Genomic DNA, 18,040 nt, shown 5'->3' on the forward strand with positions numbered 1-18,040 from the left:
GGATTTGATAAAATGTTCAGTACAAAAAGTTCATATTTTGAAATTTTGTTCAGATTTGAAAATTATTCGCAATTTTAAAAATGTTCATATATTGTTAAAAAAAGAAAAGAAAACAGTACAAAACAAAAAAGAAAACAGAAAAACAAAAAAAGGGAAAAACAGCTGAAAACCGGCTTAGAAAAACAAAACCGAAAGAACAGCAGAAATCCTGACCGGAAGGTTCTGGAAAGTTCCTAAAACCGGAATAAACCAGAAAACATCGAATTCCTGCTGAGCTGGCCCATTTGGTGGTAATTGCGATGGGAGAAGGTACGCGTTTCGTGGCTAATGGACGCAACGAGCGTCAAATAAGGATTGCCGTGAAATAAACGGTCAACGCGTTCATGGCGGGGCACTCCTACTTCACGCTTCACGCGAAGCATACGCGGCTGACGCCTGCCTAGGTTACGCGTGGTATACGGTTCGTCTTGGTTCGGGTTTCCTCCATTAACGCAGATTCCGCTCGTTTTTTTCAGGTCGGGACACTAAAAAAATCCTTCAGATTTGAAAATTAAAATGTTCAACATTTTTAAAAAATGTTCAAAATCATTGTTCAAAATTTAAAAAAATCTGAAAATGTTCAAATCTGAAAAATGTTCAAAATTTAAAAAATGTTCATAATTCAAAAATGTTCCCATTTTAAAAGGTTTGGATTTGGGAAATGTTCAGATTTGAAAATATGCAAATTTGAATAAAATGTTCAAACTTGAAAATGTTCACATTAAAAAAAGGTTCAGATTTGAAAATATTCAAATTTTAAAAAAATTGCAAATATAAAAATGTTCAAATTAAAAAATGTTTATAATTAAAAAATGTTCAAATCAGGGAAAACCGACCGGAAACCAGAAAACTAGAGAAAACCAAACAGGCAAGTTCTAGAATATTCTCAATACCGGAAAAAAAACAGACACACAGTTTGTACTGGGCCGGCCCAGTTTAAATCGCTAGCGAAGGGAAGGGGTTCGCGTCGGCTCGTAATGTTCGCACAAATGCGTCAAATAAGGATTACCTTCATTGACTCAATCGTAACATATTTGGTTTACACGGATATGGTAGGGTAATATTTCTAGCATGATTGACTCCATATCTCTAACATCCCCCCTCAGCCGTAGCAGGTGTAAAGTGGACGACTGTGGATCAATTTTCAAGTGATTCCAGCAGGATCAATTTTCATTACCTTTGCGAGAACTAACAAAGAAAAAAATGTTCTAGGTAATTTCTGGACCATATAAGAAAAAACAATTCCATAAGAAACTTTATAGATCATATAAGAGACTTCCGTTCACAATTCTGGATCATGCTCTAAATATTTTGTTTGCTCACAATTGTAATTGATCTGGTACAACTTCCTGAATCGCTGGACCACATCATGGTTGAGTGCCCAACTTCTCGAGTTTTTTGGTTCCAAGTTCTAGCTGACGGCGGTTTCAGTAACTTTGCACCACATGCAGGGGGTCAGTTTGAGAGCTTGGTGGGACAGTTTGTATGGCTGCCGGCCAAAAGAAGAGATTGGAGCTGGCTATACTTTTAGCATCGCGTGCTGTCGAAGGTATGTGCCGAATTGCGAGAAGAAAAAATGATCGGATTAATTCCAAATTTCCAACAACTCGACTCGAAGGAGTCCGGAACCTACACGCACATAAAGGAGACGAATCGTTCCGCACCACGGCACCAGCTATGAATCAATCTCTTCTCTCAGAAAAAGATTGATCGATAGGAGGAGGCGATCGATGAGCGACCACTACCGGACGCTGGGGCTGCAGCCCAATGCCAGCAAGAGCGACATCAAAAGCGCCTACTTCCGCCTCGCCCTAAGCTACCATCCGGACCACCACGCCAAGGCCGACGCCGCTGGCCGCGCCGCCGCCGCAGTGTGGTTCCGTAGGGTCAAGGACGCCTACGAGGTGCTCTACGACGACCGCCGCCGCGCCGAGTACGACCGCACCATCCGCGCGGGTGGCGGCTACGGGAACCGGCAGCATGGCGGTCCCTCCCCGAGATCGAGTGGCGGAGGCACCTCCTACTCAAAGGAGTCAGAACCGGAGTGGATCTTGAAACGGGCGCGGGCACGGGGCCACGGCGGCGGTGCCTACTCGAGCTCGAGCGGCAACGGGAACCGGCAGGGACAACAACACGGCGCCGGCGCCGGCGCCTCCTCGAAATCGAGTGGCGGAGGCCCCTCCTCCACAACAGAGTCGGACTCGGAGTGGATGTGGGAACGGGCACGGACAAGGTGCCACGGCGACGGCGCCTACTCGAGCTCAACTGTCCACGGGAACCGGCAGTCACAATCCGGCGGCACATCCTCGAGTTCAAGTACTGGTGGAGGCACCTCCTCCTCCTCAGGCCCGGCGCTGAGGCGGTGCAACCGGTGCGACCGCACCGGGCCCCTGATCGCTAGAGGCCCCCGATCGCTATGTATACTAGTACGTATATTAGTACCCATAAGTGGAGGTGCAGCTCACGTTTGTAAATTTGGAAAGAAAAAAAATCGAATCAATCAGCTCACCTGCCTGTACGCACCACGCACACATCAATAAAGAAAGGAAAGGCATTGACTCAGTCCGGCCGGTCGCCTAATTACCTCACGCATCGTCTTCTCCCCTGACCTCCTCAACTCCTCTTCACTTTTCCGTTCCCCAACCTCAATCAGCGCCATGGGACGGCTCTGGTTTGTCGAAATTTCTAGCCGTTTTGCAGAAATTAATGGAGGAGGAGATCATGATTCATTGATTTCCAAGAAATCTCTTCCGAATTTGCAACGGTCAGTACAATCTCCTTCTATATATTCTTCAAGATTAGTCTGTTCTTGGTTAGTCCTGCCGATCTCCACTTCTCCTTCCTTATTCCCCAATCCTCATGTGCTTGACTAAGGCAGAAGATTGAAGAAAGGGGGAAATCAGAAGGGGAATCGCCGAATCGGCAACAGCACGCAGCTGGGCAGGTCAGCAACAAGGGCCAGCACGGTGGTAATGTGGTAGGGCAAGCCAGCGAGGCAGCGACATCGAGTTGAGCATCATCTTGGCTGCAGCCTCCAGGTGCATTCGTTTCAACTTTTAATTGCATTTCCTAATTCATTTTGTGTAGTGCCAACATGTCATCGAGAAAGTATATGTCAGGTCATGAAAAGCGAGAAAAGAGAAAGCGAGTAGATGAGCTAATAGAATCCCAAAAGGGTGCCATGGAGAAATTTATTAGAAAAAATGCAAGTTCTGCTAGTAATTCTCAAGAATTAGCTCTAGCAATTGCTGAACATTCCAATGAAAATTTAGATACGAACAATGCTAGTGGTCATGAAAAGTCGGGCGAAGATGATAATGCTGCGAGTGACCATGAAAATTCCGATCGGGGTGATAAAAATGTGAGTGACCATGAACCAGAGCAACAACATTTTACCATGAATATTTACGATCCAGCAAATTGGGATAACTTAAATGATAAATTAAGGGATATGTTAGTGGAGAAGGGACCTATAAGAGAAAAAAACCTTGTTTTTCGTTTAGATGATTCTGGTAGGCATTTTTCATATTCTTATTATTCCAAAAAACTGAGCAATGGAGAAGTTTATGATCGAGAATGGCTAGTATATTCGAAGCGTGTCGACAAGGTGTTTTGCTTTTGCTGTAAGCTTTTCAAGTTAACAAATAACAAGAGCGCATTAGCAAGGGATGGAGTGGGAGATTGGAGACACCTTAGTGACAGGATAAAAGATCACGAAAATAGTGTTGAGCATATTAGTAATATGAGCAATTGGAATGAGTTGAGAATTAGACTAGGAAACAACCAAACCATTGATAGAGATTTGCAAAAGATATTCGCAAAGGAGAAAGAACGCTTGAAACAAGTTTTGCGAAGAATAATTGCTGTTGTAAAATATCTTGGAAAACGAAATTTGGCATTTCGGGGATCTAGTGAGAAGCTTTACGATGACAATAATGGAAATTTCTTAGCGACTGTTGAGATGATTGCCGAGTTTGACTTGGTAATGCAAGATCATCTTAGACGCATTGAAAATAATGAAATTCATCATCATTACCTTAGCCATTCAATTCAAAACGAGTTGATCTCTCTTTTAGCATCAACTGTTACAACTTCTATTATAAAAATTGTTAAAGAGGCCAAGTATTTTTCCATTATCCTTGATTGTACTCCGGATGTGAGTCACGAAGAGCAAATGACTCTACTTGTTCGATGTGTTAATTTGTCAACTAAAAAGATGATGGCAGAAAAAACTTTCCAAGTTGATTTCTTTTATGTTATGGTGGACATGGCAAATACTTCATTGAAAAATAGATTTGAGGAACTTGGAGTTTTCAAAGAAATATTTGGGTTTATGCTTAGCTCATCAAATTTGAAGTCACTGGATGATGTTGAGATACAAAAATGTTGCAAAAAATTTGCTAAAACTTTCTCTCGTAAAGATCCAATCTCTCATAAAGATGTATTTGATGTTGACTCTGATGATCTTTTTTCCGAATTAAGAATGTTGCAAATGACCTTATCAGATGAACCTATGTGTGCTGCGGAGATGTTTGAGTTTGTTAGAAGTATAAATTGTTTCCCAAACATTGCTGTTGCTTATAGAATTTTATTTACCATACCCGTGACAGTAGCTTCAGCTGAAAGAAGCTTTTCAAAACTGAAATTGTTAAAAAATTACCTAAGATCAGCAATGTCACAAGAGAGATTGAATGGTCTAGCTACTATATGCATTGAGAAGGGCCTATTGGACCAGATTAATGTTGATAATATTATCAATGACTTTGCCTCAACAAATTTTAGAAAAAAACGATTTACATAATTAGTGCACTTGTCTATTTTGCAAGTCAATACAAGATCAGAGTACAAGCGGGAGTATTGGCAGGAGACCTGGAGTGCAAGAACAAGTGTGAGCAGGAACACGAGCTAGAATTTGAGTTGAAATGCAATAAGATCGTGACTCGTGAGTAGCCGCCAAGATTGTATTCAATGATCAAATTTCTATGAAATAAAACATCAGAAATCATCTCTATTGCTTGTGTATGGGGGGGCCTTTTTTTTTGTCTTGCACCAGGGCCCCTGACATGATAGGGCCGGCCCTGCTCCTCCTCCTCCACGGAGCCGGACTCAGGGTGGATATGGGAACGGGCAAGGACACGGGGCCATGGATCAGGCGGCGCCTCCACGAGCTCGACTGGATACGCACATGGCGGTACGTCCTCCTCCACAACTTCAGTGCACGGCGGAGCTTCTGGAAGCCGGCCACCACCACCACCATGGGTGCCACGGCGGATGGCGGCTCTCTTCGTTTGCTGGTATGTTCTCTTTCTCTCGACTGTCCAGCGTTGCTAGCTAGCTGCCTGTCTAGCTAGGCCAGCAAAGCAACGTGGATTATTGAAATTTGATGATAACTGTTTGCTGCAGGGCCGGGGTGCTCGGAGGATCCACACTGCTCTGGTCTATGCACAACAAACGCTCTGCACTGAAGCAACAAAAGAGTTAGAGATGCCAAGAAAAATATGAATGGGATGTACTTGTCAGCACGGAGAGATGGAGACCAAATCGATAGTGAGTTTACCGAGAAAATGAATATATTGGACGTATGGTTAGACTAGTTTTCCCCATAAGTTGTGGTTAGGTGAGAGGCAAGTTAATGGCCATTTGATCTGCAATGGCTTCATGCATAGTTAGGGTACTTGGTTTTTTCATCGAGAAAATCTAGTAAATCATGATCCAACAAGTAACTCTAATTCTAGAAGAGGACATCGACAGGGTAATGGCCTAGATGTCCAAAAGTATGGAAGGGGTGCCACCCACGCTGGTTTCCTCTTTTCCTTTTTCTGAATTTTTTGTTGCATATAGTTTCGCATGTTTCCTCTTTTCCTTTTTCTGAATTTTTTGTTTCACGATCCAATAGCATGCTGGACTCCAGGGTTTTTTTCCTGTTTGTGATCCATATCCACCAGATATTTTTGTTCAAGGAATCAGTCCATTCTTGATCGACCAGATATCTTTGTTCATGAATCACTCTATTCTTGACCCACCATATATTGTTTTGTTCAAAATCAATTTCTTGTATGAGTGATTGAGTGTTCAAACAAAATCCCAAAACGGGCATGATTCTACTAGTTCTTTGCAAACAATGAATTGGTTTTAATCATTTGCTGTAAAATATGAGGGACCTTAGCTCGTAGTGCGGACTGGATTTAGTTGAGCGTCTTTGTTGTAGATTATCAGCATTGATCTTAATAAAGCCTAAAAAGGAGGATTTTTTTGCGAAACACAGTACAATTACACACGCTCACACATACGCTCACACACTCACCCCTATGAACGCACGCAAGCACACCATACCTCTATGAGCACCTCCAAGAGACTGCGTTGAAGAAACTGATCCGGCGGGTCTCGAGATTGACGAAGTCACCACATGCGCCTCGCTGTCGACGGGAACGTCGCCTCCCACTGAAGAATATTCCGCCTTCAAGGAATGGATGGCGTGATAAGCCACAAAGTTGTATAGAACCTTTTTTTTGCTGACACGACTTGTGGTTCTAGGATCGACCTAGAGTCCATAATAATTCAGTTCCACATATATTGGGATAAAAGCATCCAAAAAATGAAACTGAGCATAAGATTTTCAGTACAATTTCTGCGAGAAACTCTTTGGACGGAAGATCGATATCTGAAATTGCTTTTAGGTACGTGTGTCTGCGACTAAACTCAACCCAAGGAATCGGCCTGTTTGTGATCCATTCTTTTTGATCCACCGCATGTTTTCCTGCCTTGATCCAGCTGACTCGATTTATCACGAGTTAATTTCACAAGTTTGCACGCACGCAACGTATTCTTGTGGGACACGCATCGCGGTTATTTCCAACAAGTTCTTTTGCGCCGCATCCACGAGCTGATCGCAGAAAAGGATAGCTAGATTGATGTCCCACGCGATGAGAGACCACTACGAGACGCTAGGGCTGCAGCCCAGCGCGCGCCAGCAAGACCGACGTGAAGAACGCGTACTTCCGGCTAACTCACCGCTACCACCCGGACCACCACGCCCAGGGCGATATGCCGCAGGCCGTGCCGCCACCGCGGCTGCGTTCCGTAGGGCCAAAGGAAGCGTACGGTGTGTGCTCTACGATGAAGGCCGCCGCGCCGAGTACGACCGCACCATCCGCCCCTCCTCGTCCGCTTCGGGTGGCGGCAATGGTAATCGGCATGGTCAGTACGGCGCCGGCGCCTCCTCCAGATCGAGTGGCTTCACCACGCAGACGTGGGAGGCACGGAAGGAGTGGGCGGAGTGGGACGACAAGTGGGAGGCATCTAAGAAGAAGTGGGCGGAGTGGGACGAGAAGCGGGAGGCGTCTAAGAAGAAGTGGGCAGAGTGGGACGAGAAGTGGGCGGAGTGGGACGAGAAGCGGGAGGCATCTAAGAAGAAGTGGGCAGAGTGGGACGAGAAGTGGGAGATGTAGTGGGCAGAGTGGGACGAGAAGTGGGAGACATCTAAGAAGAAGCAGGAGGCGGAGCAGAAGAAGTGGAAGGTGGAGCAGGAGAAGCGGGAGGCGGACTGGGAGGCGTGGCTGGAATGAGATGGAAACGTCTAGCGTGGCTACGGGGCGACCGTACCGCCTCCTTCATCGTGGATTGGGAGTCGGAGTGGGCATCACTCTGGGAACGGGTAGTACGGACACAACCCTTCCCTGACACCACGGTACGCATGGATTGGGATTTGGAAATCGATATACTCTAGGAGTGGGTAGAACGCAAACGGCAGGGCCAAGCCGCAGCACCTGCTCGCACTCCTTCTCAGCGGCTTCATCGACTGTGCATGGGAACTCGCATCATGGACAACAAGGTACATCATCCTCGCCTTCAAGTCCCCCCTACATGCGTGGAGGCGTGTCGTGGGACTCCTGGGACATTGCAAAGGCACAGGGCTTCCATGATGTCAGCATCTGAAATTGCTTTTAGGAAGAACTGGAGTCACTCTGGAAGGGCGACATCATCTTCGCCTTCTCCCTGGAGTGGGAGTCGGAGTGGAAGTCACTCTAGGAACGGGTAGCGGAAACGCAGCGCCGCAACGACACACCTGACTGGCCGTCAGAGTGGGAGACCCTCCAGGAAAGGTTAGCACGTGCACGGGCACGCTATGAGAAATGGCGGGGACCATACTTAACTTGGTGCAGCCGCAGACACGGCCGTACCTCTTCATCCACAGCTTCAAATGGGCAAAGAGGACGCGGCGGTACGTCCACCTCCGCTACGGGTTCAAATGGAGGTACACGAAGCGGGCCGCCACCACGGGTGCCATGACCGATGGCACTAGAAACTGCGCTCGTCATGTGCTGGTAAGTTTCTCCAAGCTAATTCATCAGCAATGCAAAGCTAGTAATGTTTGTTCACTATTTCAAGTACTCTATAATAAGAGCATCTCCACTCGTCCCCCCGAACAGGCCCCCGGCGAGCGTTTTTTCCATCCGGACGGCGAAATTCGGCCCAGTCGCGCCCCCGGTTCCTCGTTTTCGTCCGGATTTGGGCCTAAATTCATCCGGCGATCCCACGCCCCCCCCGGCCCCCCGGGGAGCGCTCGGGGACTCCGGACGAAACGAAAGCGCGCGAAACGGCGAGGAAACTTCCCGCGCGTCTGGTGGCCCCAACTTGTCGGCGAGAGAAACCGATCGTCGTCCTCATCGCATCGTCTTCCGCGCGCTGTAAAAGCCTGCCGCCGGTCTGCATTCGCCGGCCACGCGGCGAGTTAATGTCGTCGTCTTCCGCGCGCTGTAAAAGCCTGCCGCCGGCATGCATTCGCCGGCCACGCGGCGAGTTAATGTCTTCGTCTTCCGCGCACGCATCGTCTTCCGCGCGCACTAAAGGCTGCCGCCGGTCAGCTCGCCGCGATCCACGCGGCATTTAATCCCCGCGCCAGCCACGCCTATATACGCCGGTCCGCTCGCCGCGAGGCGTACCCCGTGCTCCACTCTCCCTCCATTCTCCCTCTACTCTCAAGATGGCGTTCTACGACGACGACGGCGCAGCCAACAACGGCTTCGCCCGCCGGTCTCTCCACGCGTGGGAGGGGCACCTCCTCCACCAGGCGGGGTACCCCTGCCCGCCGGACACGAGGCCTCCCGGAGGCGGCTGGCGGCTAAGTGCTGGCGGCGTTCCAATCCCGCCGCCGCCGCGGGGCCATGCCCTCGACGTCGCCATCGAGGAGGCGAGGATGACGATGACCGACGAGGAGCGCGCCGACCCGCGCCACCACCCCGACAACTACACGCGGTGGAACTCCTACTTCCTCCAGCGGTGGGAGCGGGAGCTGGCGGCCTACGACGGCCCGCCGCCTCCGCCTGCGCGCAACAACGCCGCGGGCCGCCGACGGTGGTGGGGCCGGACACTCGAGGCCGTCATCGAGCACATCGAGGGCGGCAACTCCCCGGTGCTCACGATGCCCCCTCTATCGGCATCGAGGGCATCGGCGAGCCGCCGTCGGGGAAGCGTCTGGCAGCCACGGCGCATGGCTGCCAGCTCGTCGTCTTCGGATCGGCGTCAAGGTCATCCTTGGCGCCGGTGAAGAGGAGGAGGCGACGCCGCCTTCGACGCCGGTGCGCGTCAAGAAGGAGCCGGCGTCTCCGCCGGCGACCAGAGGGCGCAGCAGCGGCGCCCTCGTCATCCGAGAACAGCCTTCCGCGCCGCAGAGCGGCCGGAAGAAGACGAAGAAAGAGGCCGCCGCAAGCCAGCTCGCCGAGGAGGAGGCGAAGCGCGCGGAGGAGGCCGCGATGGCGGAGGCGATCGCCAGGTCGCTTGCCGACATGGAGGAGGAGAAGCGCGCGGACGACGCCGCACCGGATCGGCCAGCGCGATCGGCAGCGCCAGGAGGCGGAGCAGCAGCGGCGGCTGCCGGACCTGGCCGCCGCACGCCAACTCGCCGCCCGCGCCGCTCCAACCGCCAACGACGATGTCGCGCGGTACCGCCGTCCTGCGACACCTCCATCCGGCGTCGCTGTCCCCGTCGTCGACCTCGAGTCCTCCGACGACGACTGGTACAAGCCATCCCCGGGGTGGGGAGACGCCGGCCAGGGCAGCAGCAGCCAGGCCGCGCAGCCGAAGGTGCCGAAGGTCGAGGACGACGGCTCCGACGACGGCGGCGACGACTACACGGTGTTCTACCGCCGTATGGGCATGTAGAGCGCCGTGTTTTAAAATTAGCGTTTGAATTCCCCTAGCCGAATTCGAAATATAGTCGAATTCGGCCTTTATGTATGAACTCCGCCCGTTTTAGTCTAAATATCATTAAATTTAGTCTATATTCACCCGAATTTTAGCCGAAGTTTGTCAAGTTTCCGTTTTTTAAATTCGCATCGTCGACTTCGCCTGGGCACGCGGCTGGGAAACTAGCGCTCCCCACGCCAAAACTTCATCCAATCCGGACGAAAATTTCGCCGGATTTGGGCGTGGGGAGCGCCAACGAGTGGGGATGCTCTAAGTGTTCACATCCATGGATTATGTAGTGCCGCGGTGCTTGGAGGATCTGCACTGCTCTGGTCTATGTACAACAAACGTTGTGCAAGGAAGCAACAAGAGAGCTAGATGACAAGGAAGAGTGCTTGGGATTTATAATTACCTGACAAGGAAAACAGCAAGGGGCCGGGTGTGCTCTTTTTTATCAAGGTGAAAACACGTTGTGTGTTCTCTTTTTGTTTTTTACTGCTGCAGTTTTTGAAGATTTGATTCTTTAGATGGCTGACATCATTTCTAGTAGTATGAAATCTAGCTTTTCCATCCAACAAACAACCTCAGGTAGATTCGATCGATCCATATGGCCACCGCATATCTGGAAAAAAAAAACAAGCAGCTGGAGCACCATTGTGCTTTCTGAATTTTCCGAAGGGCTTCACCTTCACATTAGGTCTGGAGTACATGACTAGCACGAGCGATGGAGCTGCGTACCAACTACCAACCCTTGCTTCCTTGGTTGATCTCCTGTTTACATGTACAGTACTATAGCTGATGAGCCTATATCAACACAAGGTTTTAACACTAGGTTGTTGCAGAGGTTGGATGTAACAAAAATAATAATAATGGATCGACCTTGTCGTGGACATATGCATCAACCGGCCCATGCATGCAGCCCAAGAACTCAACACATGGAGGTCTGATGACATCTCTAATTTCCCCTCAAAAATAAAGATGAGAACTCTAATTATTATGGATATATACTAGGTCACATTCGCAGGAGGCCTGGTTAGGGCTTTGGCTGCTTCTTCCGATCTTCCGGCCGTGCGGCAGGCCGGGAATAATGAGGAAGGCGCGGCGGCTGCTGAACATGCATGGTCATGGTGACGGAGAAGCTCGGCGGCGGTTCGCTCAGCCGCGTCGACGCCAACCGCCACATCTTCTTCCCATCTACCGCCCAAGCACTAGAGCACCGTCGTCAGATCCAACAACAGCAAGCGGCGGCGCCGGCGGCGCCGGCCACTGAAAAGGATGACTACGACGGCGTCATGAGGCTTGCCCCGCCAAAAACTCATGTTCGAACCGTCCCCCTCAAAGAAGACCAGCATTCTTGAGTTCTTCCCCTTGGGCGGCGAGGGAAGTAAAATCGTGTGCGTGGACCAAGCCGGCCGCTCCCTCCTCTACGACGCCGACGCCTGCACCGTCCACACCATGCCCACACTCGATCAGCACCCCCACCAGCTTGTGGTCACCCTCACCGACGCCCACGACCCTGACCGCCCCGACGCGCTCTACCTCCTCGACCAAGCGGGCGGCAGCTTCCAGTTCCAGGCCCTCGTATACGGCAACCCCGACCGCGACCCGCCGCCCTGCCCAGAACTTGCTAGACCGAGTATATGGCTGCACGTTGCTCGAGAAGGTTTCGCCTGGCACTGGCGCCAACTCCCTCCGCCCCCCGTCCACGACCACGAGGACCCCTGCAGGCTCCACCTTCTTCCTGCAGTCCTACGCCCTGCTCCATGGAACCACCATATGCGCCTCCTTCAACTGCAACCTGTCCACGGACTCCCGATGCGGCACCTGTTGGATATTTTGGTGATCTAGGCTGCTCTCCTAGGTCAGATCTTTTTGGGTTGCTACAGTAGGACGGTGCTACAGTAGGGCGGTGCTACAGTAAATGGCCACCTATCCTTATGTGTTGTCTTGATCGGAGACATCGATTTTGATCCAACGGTGCTGGTTCCCCTAGTGCATAGTGCTAAACATATATAAAGGGGTCAAATGACCCTAGAAGAGTGGAGAACACACGGCTGCTCTCAGTTCTCTCTCTCACTCTCTCTCTCACACAAATTAAGCCACCGATCAGGCTAGCACTAAAGCACTGGGAAGAATCAAGCACAAGTTGCTCCATTTTGGTGTGAGCAATTAAACAAGAGGAGACATGGCATCATCTTCAGATCAAGGTATTTCTGATCTTATTCTTTTGTGGCTCAAACTAGAGCTAGTTGATCCTGCTGGATCCAACAATGGTATCAGAGCATCTAGCTCTTAAGTTTGAGCCCTCTTATGTTAAGATTCATGCTTGATAGATCAAGCCAAAATCAAGATCAGGGGCATATGCACATACCCATGTGTTTATATGTTGTCACCAAGTCAAGACATATGCCCAAGTTGCTTCTGTGAAAGAATTTTATGCTTATGTTTAAAGGCTGTTCTTCCTGGTTATCAATTATGTTTTAAGTTTAAGCCCTGTTTTCTTAAGTAATAGCCCTAAAAGTTCTAAAGTGAATCTAGGGTTTTCTCGGTTTTAAGCATATATGAAGGGGATTAAGGCAGATTCTTGCAAATCTTCAAATTCCCCAATTCCTAGAAACCCTAGAGTTAAAATCCCTTATGATTCTCCTCTGAAATCAAGTTGTGGTTTCGGCTTAAGCATGATTCTTTAAAGGGGAATGAATAAATAATGATGAATTTAAGCACTTCTTCCCAATTCCGAAACCCTAGATTACGAAATTCCCCAAATTTGAAGGAACCCTAACCCTAATTCAAGATCAAGATCAAGGCGGACTTTACCTTATGGACCTCGTCGTCGTCGCTGGCCACGGCGGCATCGGAGCCATCTTCTTATGTTGGAAGGTGTGCTCGGACTCGAACCCGAGCAGCCTTGCTGTCCGCTGAACTGGCCGGTGTGGCCGCTCTCCCCGCGCGCTCGACGCCGTTGGAGACCAGCTGCTGTGCCGGTTCCTGGCGAAGGAAGCTGTCGCCGTCGCGGGGACGCCCACACGCACACGCTTGCCTCGCACAGGGGCGCCGCCCAGAGCCGCTCGATGGAGCTGCGCGCTGGCCAAAGCTGCACGCAACTCCGGCGAGAGGGCATGGTTGACGCCGAAGCCTTTTCCCCGTCGCGCGGTGCTCGCCGTCTTCGCTATTGCAGCGGCGGCGTCGCCATTGTCGGGAGAGGAGAGCAGGAAAGAAAGGTAAATGGGCTAGGGTTTCGTGGGGAGCCGGGCGGCGACGACGCGCTGGTTTTGATCCAGCCGGGGTCGTTCCTGGCCATCGGATTGCATCCGACGGCTCGGGTGGTCCTGGCGTTGCAAATGGGCTGTGGCCCAAGAGGGGATCAGGGGGAGCAAATACTGGGCTGGGCCAATTTTGGCCCAGTTCAGCAGGATTATTATGCTAATAATAATAAAAAATAAAAAAAAAATTAGGGCTGAAATAAATATCTTTTCGGGGCTATTTTTTCTGGATGAATTGATTATGCTTATTATGTTTATTTTAGGCCACAATTTTAATTGTCATGCTTAGTTAATTTACATGTTGATATTACTTTTATTATTTAGTTTATTTATGATTAATGAATTATGGTGATATTTATCACTATAATTATTATGTGATAATGCTTCCGCTGCAAAATAAAGTTTATGGATCCTCAAATAAAGTGTGGTTTTATGCCTTGTCATTCTGACCAAAGTTGTTTGACGGGCATTTTAACTGCAAAATTCTTTTATTGGTCTGTTTCACTTCTGGCCAAAGCTGATGTGAACCGGGTCGGTAAAAGAAAATAATGAATGAGGATCATTAATGTGTGGCTTCTATTTATCAATTTGGCCAAAGCTAATTGATGAATATTTGTCCACAAAATTTTGTTGTTCATTTTCATCTCTGGCCAAAGCTGATTTGAATTTGATCAATAAAATTTTAATGATGATTATGATGATGCTTACTAAAGCATTTTTTTTTGAATTTTTTCTTTTGCAGCAACTAATGTCTCTAATATTGCTGGAATGCTAAATGGCATCGAACAGCTAAATGGCAGCAATTATGTCACGTGGAAGGAGAAGCTTGAGATCACTATGGCCTTACTCAATATTGATTATGCTCTCCTTAATGATCCTCCTGAGGTGCCTAAAGAAAATAATGAAAAATTATGAAGCCCTCAAGAAGGAATATGACATTATTAAGACTAAGTGGGATGACTCTAATCGCAAGTGCCTTATGATGATAAAGGGCTCCATTACACAGAGTATGAGGGGAGCCCTTCCTGATTGTGAGACAGCAAAAGGGTACTTTGCAAAAATTGAGCATCAATTTAAAGGGTCTTCTAAAGTTTATGCAACAAGTCTTATCAGAAGGCTAATTGATGAAAAATATGATCCCACTGGAAGTCTTCGAGAGCATATTATGAAAAAGTGCAACATGGCCGCCAAACTAAAGTCAATGGAGATGGAAATCTCTAATGGTTTCCTCGTCCATTTTATTATGTCATCTTTGCCTCCCCAATTTGATCCATTTATGATCAACTATAATGCGATGGATGTTAAATGGGAGATTGATGAGATGATGGCGCGATGTGTGCAAGAAGAAGAAAGGCTTAAGGCTGACAGAATTGATCATGTTAATCAGTTTGGTCATTCACAAAAGAAGAAGTATAAAAAAATTTGTGAATGAATATGTGAAGCCCAAGCCTTATAAGTTCAAGGAAAAAGGCCAATCCTCAAAAGGTTCACAGCAAAAGAAGCCAGAAAAAGCGCCTAATGCTGAAGGAAATAATTCCAATGCTTGCCACTTTTGTGGAAAAGGTGGGCATAGGCGAAAGGATTGTTTTGGCTTCAAGAGATGGCTCAAAGAAAGAGGTACCGACACTATTACAGTTGTTGAAGAATCCCTTTATGTTAATTATGCCACCAATACTTGGTGGATTGATTCAGGTGCAACAATTCATGTTGTAAATTCGTTGCAGGGATTCAATATGAGGAAGACCCTAAAAAGAGGGGAAAGAACAATTAGAGTTGCTAATGGTGTTGAAGCTTATGCCGAGGCGATTGGAGACTTCACTCTTACACTTCATGGCGGTTTTAAGCTTCAGCTAAATAATGTTCTTTATGTACCCTCGATGAAACGGAATTTAGTTTCCGTCTCATGTTTAGATGATGATAGTTATGAGTGTCACTTTGGGAATAAGCAGTGTATAATTATGTATGACAATAATAATGTTGGCCTTGCCTGTCGACACGACAAACTTTATGTAATTTCCCTTTGTGATGATATAAATAATGTGGGTTCTACCTCAAATATAAATGTCGGTACCAAACGCAAACGTAATAATAATGAGACTTCTTCGAAATTATGGCACTATCGTTTAGGCCATATTTCGAGGGGGAGGATTGAGCGTCTCATTAAAGATCAAGTTCTTCCTTCTCTTGATTTTTCGGATGCGGATGTTGATCATTGTATCGACTGCATCAAAGGAAAATATGCCAAGAAAATTAAGAAAGGTGCAAACCGAAGCACGGGAGTTTTGGAATTAATTCATACGGATATATGTGGTCCGTTTAATGTGAGATCGGTGGACGGTTATAATTCATTCATAACGTTCACTGATGATTTCTCCCGTTATGGATATATTTATCAAATCAAAGAAAAATCAGAGGCATTAGACAAGTTCAAGATTTTCAAAGCTGAGGTTGAAAATCAGTGTAATAAAAGAATTAAAGTTGTAAGATCTGATCGTGGTGGTGAATACTACGGCAGACATGCAACTTATGGTCAAATTCCTGGACCATTTGCAAAATTCTTACAGGAAAATGGCATTGTCGCCCAATACTCAGCACCGGGTGAACCTCAGCAAAACGGGGTGGCTGAAAGGAGAAACCGCACACTTATGGATATGGTGCGGAGTATGTTAAGCCACTCCACTTTACCGGTGAATTTATGGATGGAAGCCCTTAAAACAGCAGCACATATTCTTAACAGGGTTCCCAGTAAATCGGTGCCCAAAACACCGTATGAATTATGGACTGGGAAAAAGCCAACCCTGAATTATTTTCATGTATGGGGCTGTCCTGCTGAAGCAAGGATTTTTAATCCGATTATGGGAAAATTAGACCCCAAGACAGTCAGTTGCCATTTTATTGGTTATCCTGACAAATCTAAAGCATATCGATTTTATTGTCCAAATCAGACAACGAAATTTGTTGAAACAAGACACGCTGTGTTCTTGGAAAGTGATATAATGAGGGGGAGCATGACTCCCAGAGAAATAGTCTTGGAGGAAAAACAGGAATATGTCCCGATGCCTGTAATCCAAGAGCCAGTGTTTCCAGTACATACTGAAATTGCACCTCAAGTTTCAGCTCCTGTAGCTGATGGTGCTCACATAACTGGACAACAAAAGGACCAAGAACAGCAATTACGAGTGTATTGAAGAAGGCAACGTGCTGATAATGCAACACCTGCTGATACACCGGCGACTGTTCCAGATGTCACATCTAATGATGCTCTTATTGAAAATAATCAGCAGTCTCAAACTGTTATTAATGTGCCGAATAATGAGCCTCTTAGAAGGTCACAGCGGGCTAGAAAGCCTGCTATTCCTGATGATTATCTCACTTACATGAGTGAGGATACAAATGAGCCAGTGTTGGATAATGATCCCACCTCATTTAAGGAGGCTATGGAAAGTGAATATTCGTCTAAATGGCTCGATGCTATGAAAGATGAAATGAAGTCCATGAGCACTAATGATGTATGGGACTTAGTAGAAATCCCTGAAGGAGCCAAAACAGTTGGATGCAAATGGGTCTATAAGACCAAACGTGACTCCAAGGGTGATATCGAAAGGTTTAAAGCAAGGCTTGTGGCAAAAGGATTCACTCAAAGAGAAGGGATTGATTATAATGAAACTTTTTCACCCGTCTCTTCGAAGGATTCATTCAGAATAATTATGGCACTCGTGGCTCATTATGATTTAGAGCTACATCAGATGGATGTCAAAACGGCATTTCTAAATGGTGACTTACATGAAGATGTATACATGGCACAACCGGAAGGTTTTGTTATGGAAGAAAATAAACATTTAGGATGTCATCTGAAGAAATCCATCTATGGTTTGAAACAAGCATCAAGAGAGTGGTATCTCAAATTTGATCAAGTCATAAAGAAATTTGGTTTTAAGGAAAATAAGAAGGACAATTGTGTTTATGTTAAGTTCAGGGGGAGTAATTATATCTTCCTGATATTATATGTTGATGACATACTCTTGGCCAGCAGTGATAAAAATATGTTGATGGAGACCAAGAGATTCCTGTCTTCAAAGTTCGATATGAAAGATCTCGGTGAAGCAACTTATGTTTTAGGAATTGAAATTCACCGGGATAGATCCAGAGGGATCTTGGGGCTATCTCAGAGAGCATATATTGAAAAGGTACTGAAAAAGTACAATATGTATAAGTGCTCAGCCTCGCCTGCTCCTATTGTTAAGGGCGATAAATTTGGGACTTTCCAGTGCCCAAGAAATAATTATGAATCTGCGCAGATGAAGTCAATTCCTTATGCCTCAATTGTTGGGAGTATTATGTATGCACAAGTGTGCACTCGCCCTGATTTAGCTTTTGTGACCGGGATGCTTGGCAGATATCAGTCCAATCCAGGTCTGGATCACTGGAAGGCTGCTAAAAAGGTCTTGCGTTATTTGCAAGGTACTAAAGGCCTCATGCTTACTTATGAGAAATCTGATAATCTCGAAATAGTGGGTTATTCAGATGCTGATTTTGCGGGGTGTGTTGATACT

The 18,040-nt window shown here is 47.3% G+C and overlaps 1 protein-coding gene and 1 long non-coding RNA gene across 3 annotated transcripts; both read left to right on the top strand.

Annotated features, from left to right (window-relative positions):
• The first annotated feature begins 1,717 nt into the window (after window positions 1–1,717).
• Window positions 1,718–6,087, top strand: LOC127326803 (uncharacterized). 2 transcript variants are annotated; one of them, XM_051353596.2, is made up of 4 exons: window positions 1,718–2,803; window positions 2,918–4,981; window positions 5,093–5,333; window positions 5,443–6,087. In XM_051353596.2, exon 1 carries the CDS (start codon window positions 1,770–1,772, stop codon window positions 2,577–2,579), a length of 810 nt encoding a protein of 269 aa, XP_051209556.2. In that variant the 5' UTR covers window positions 1,718–1,769; the 3' UTR covers window positions 2,580–2,803; window positions 2,918–4,981; window positions 5,093–5,333; window positions 5,443–6,087. The 2 variants fall into 2 exon arrangements, 1 of the variants encoding a protein (XP_051209556.2); XR_011746285.1 differs by having other exon boundaries at window positions 2,589–2,803; window positions 2,914–4,981.
• A 5,964-nt stretch (window positions 6,088–12,051) lies between these two features.
• On the top strand, window positions 12,052–15,549 carry LOC139831902 (uncharacterized). The gene is made up of 3 exons (XR_011746286.1): window positions 12,052–12,431; window positions 14,230–15,104; window positions 15,212–15,549. It is a non-coding gene; the product is annotated as an uncharacterized lncRNA (long non-coding RNA).
• Window positions 15,550–18,040: the final 2,491 nt, after the last annotated feature.

This window comes from Lolium perenne, chromosome 6, assembly GCF_019359855.2.
Source record: "Lolium perenne isolate Kyuss_39 chromosome 6, Kyuss_2.0, whole genome shotgun sequence".
Classification (NCBI taxonomy): domain Eukaryota; kingdom Viridiplantae; phylum Streptophyta; class Magnoliopsida; order Poales; family Poaceae; genus Lolium; species Lolium perenne.

Excerpts from the sequence above, each read along its gene's own strand:
- LOC127326803 (XM_051353596.2), top strand. The coding sequence starts at position 1,770 with ATGAGCGACCACTACCGGACGCTGGGGCTGCAGCCCAATGCCAGCAAG.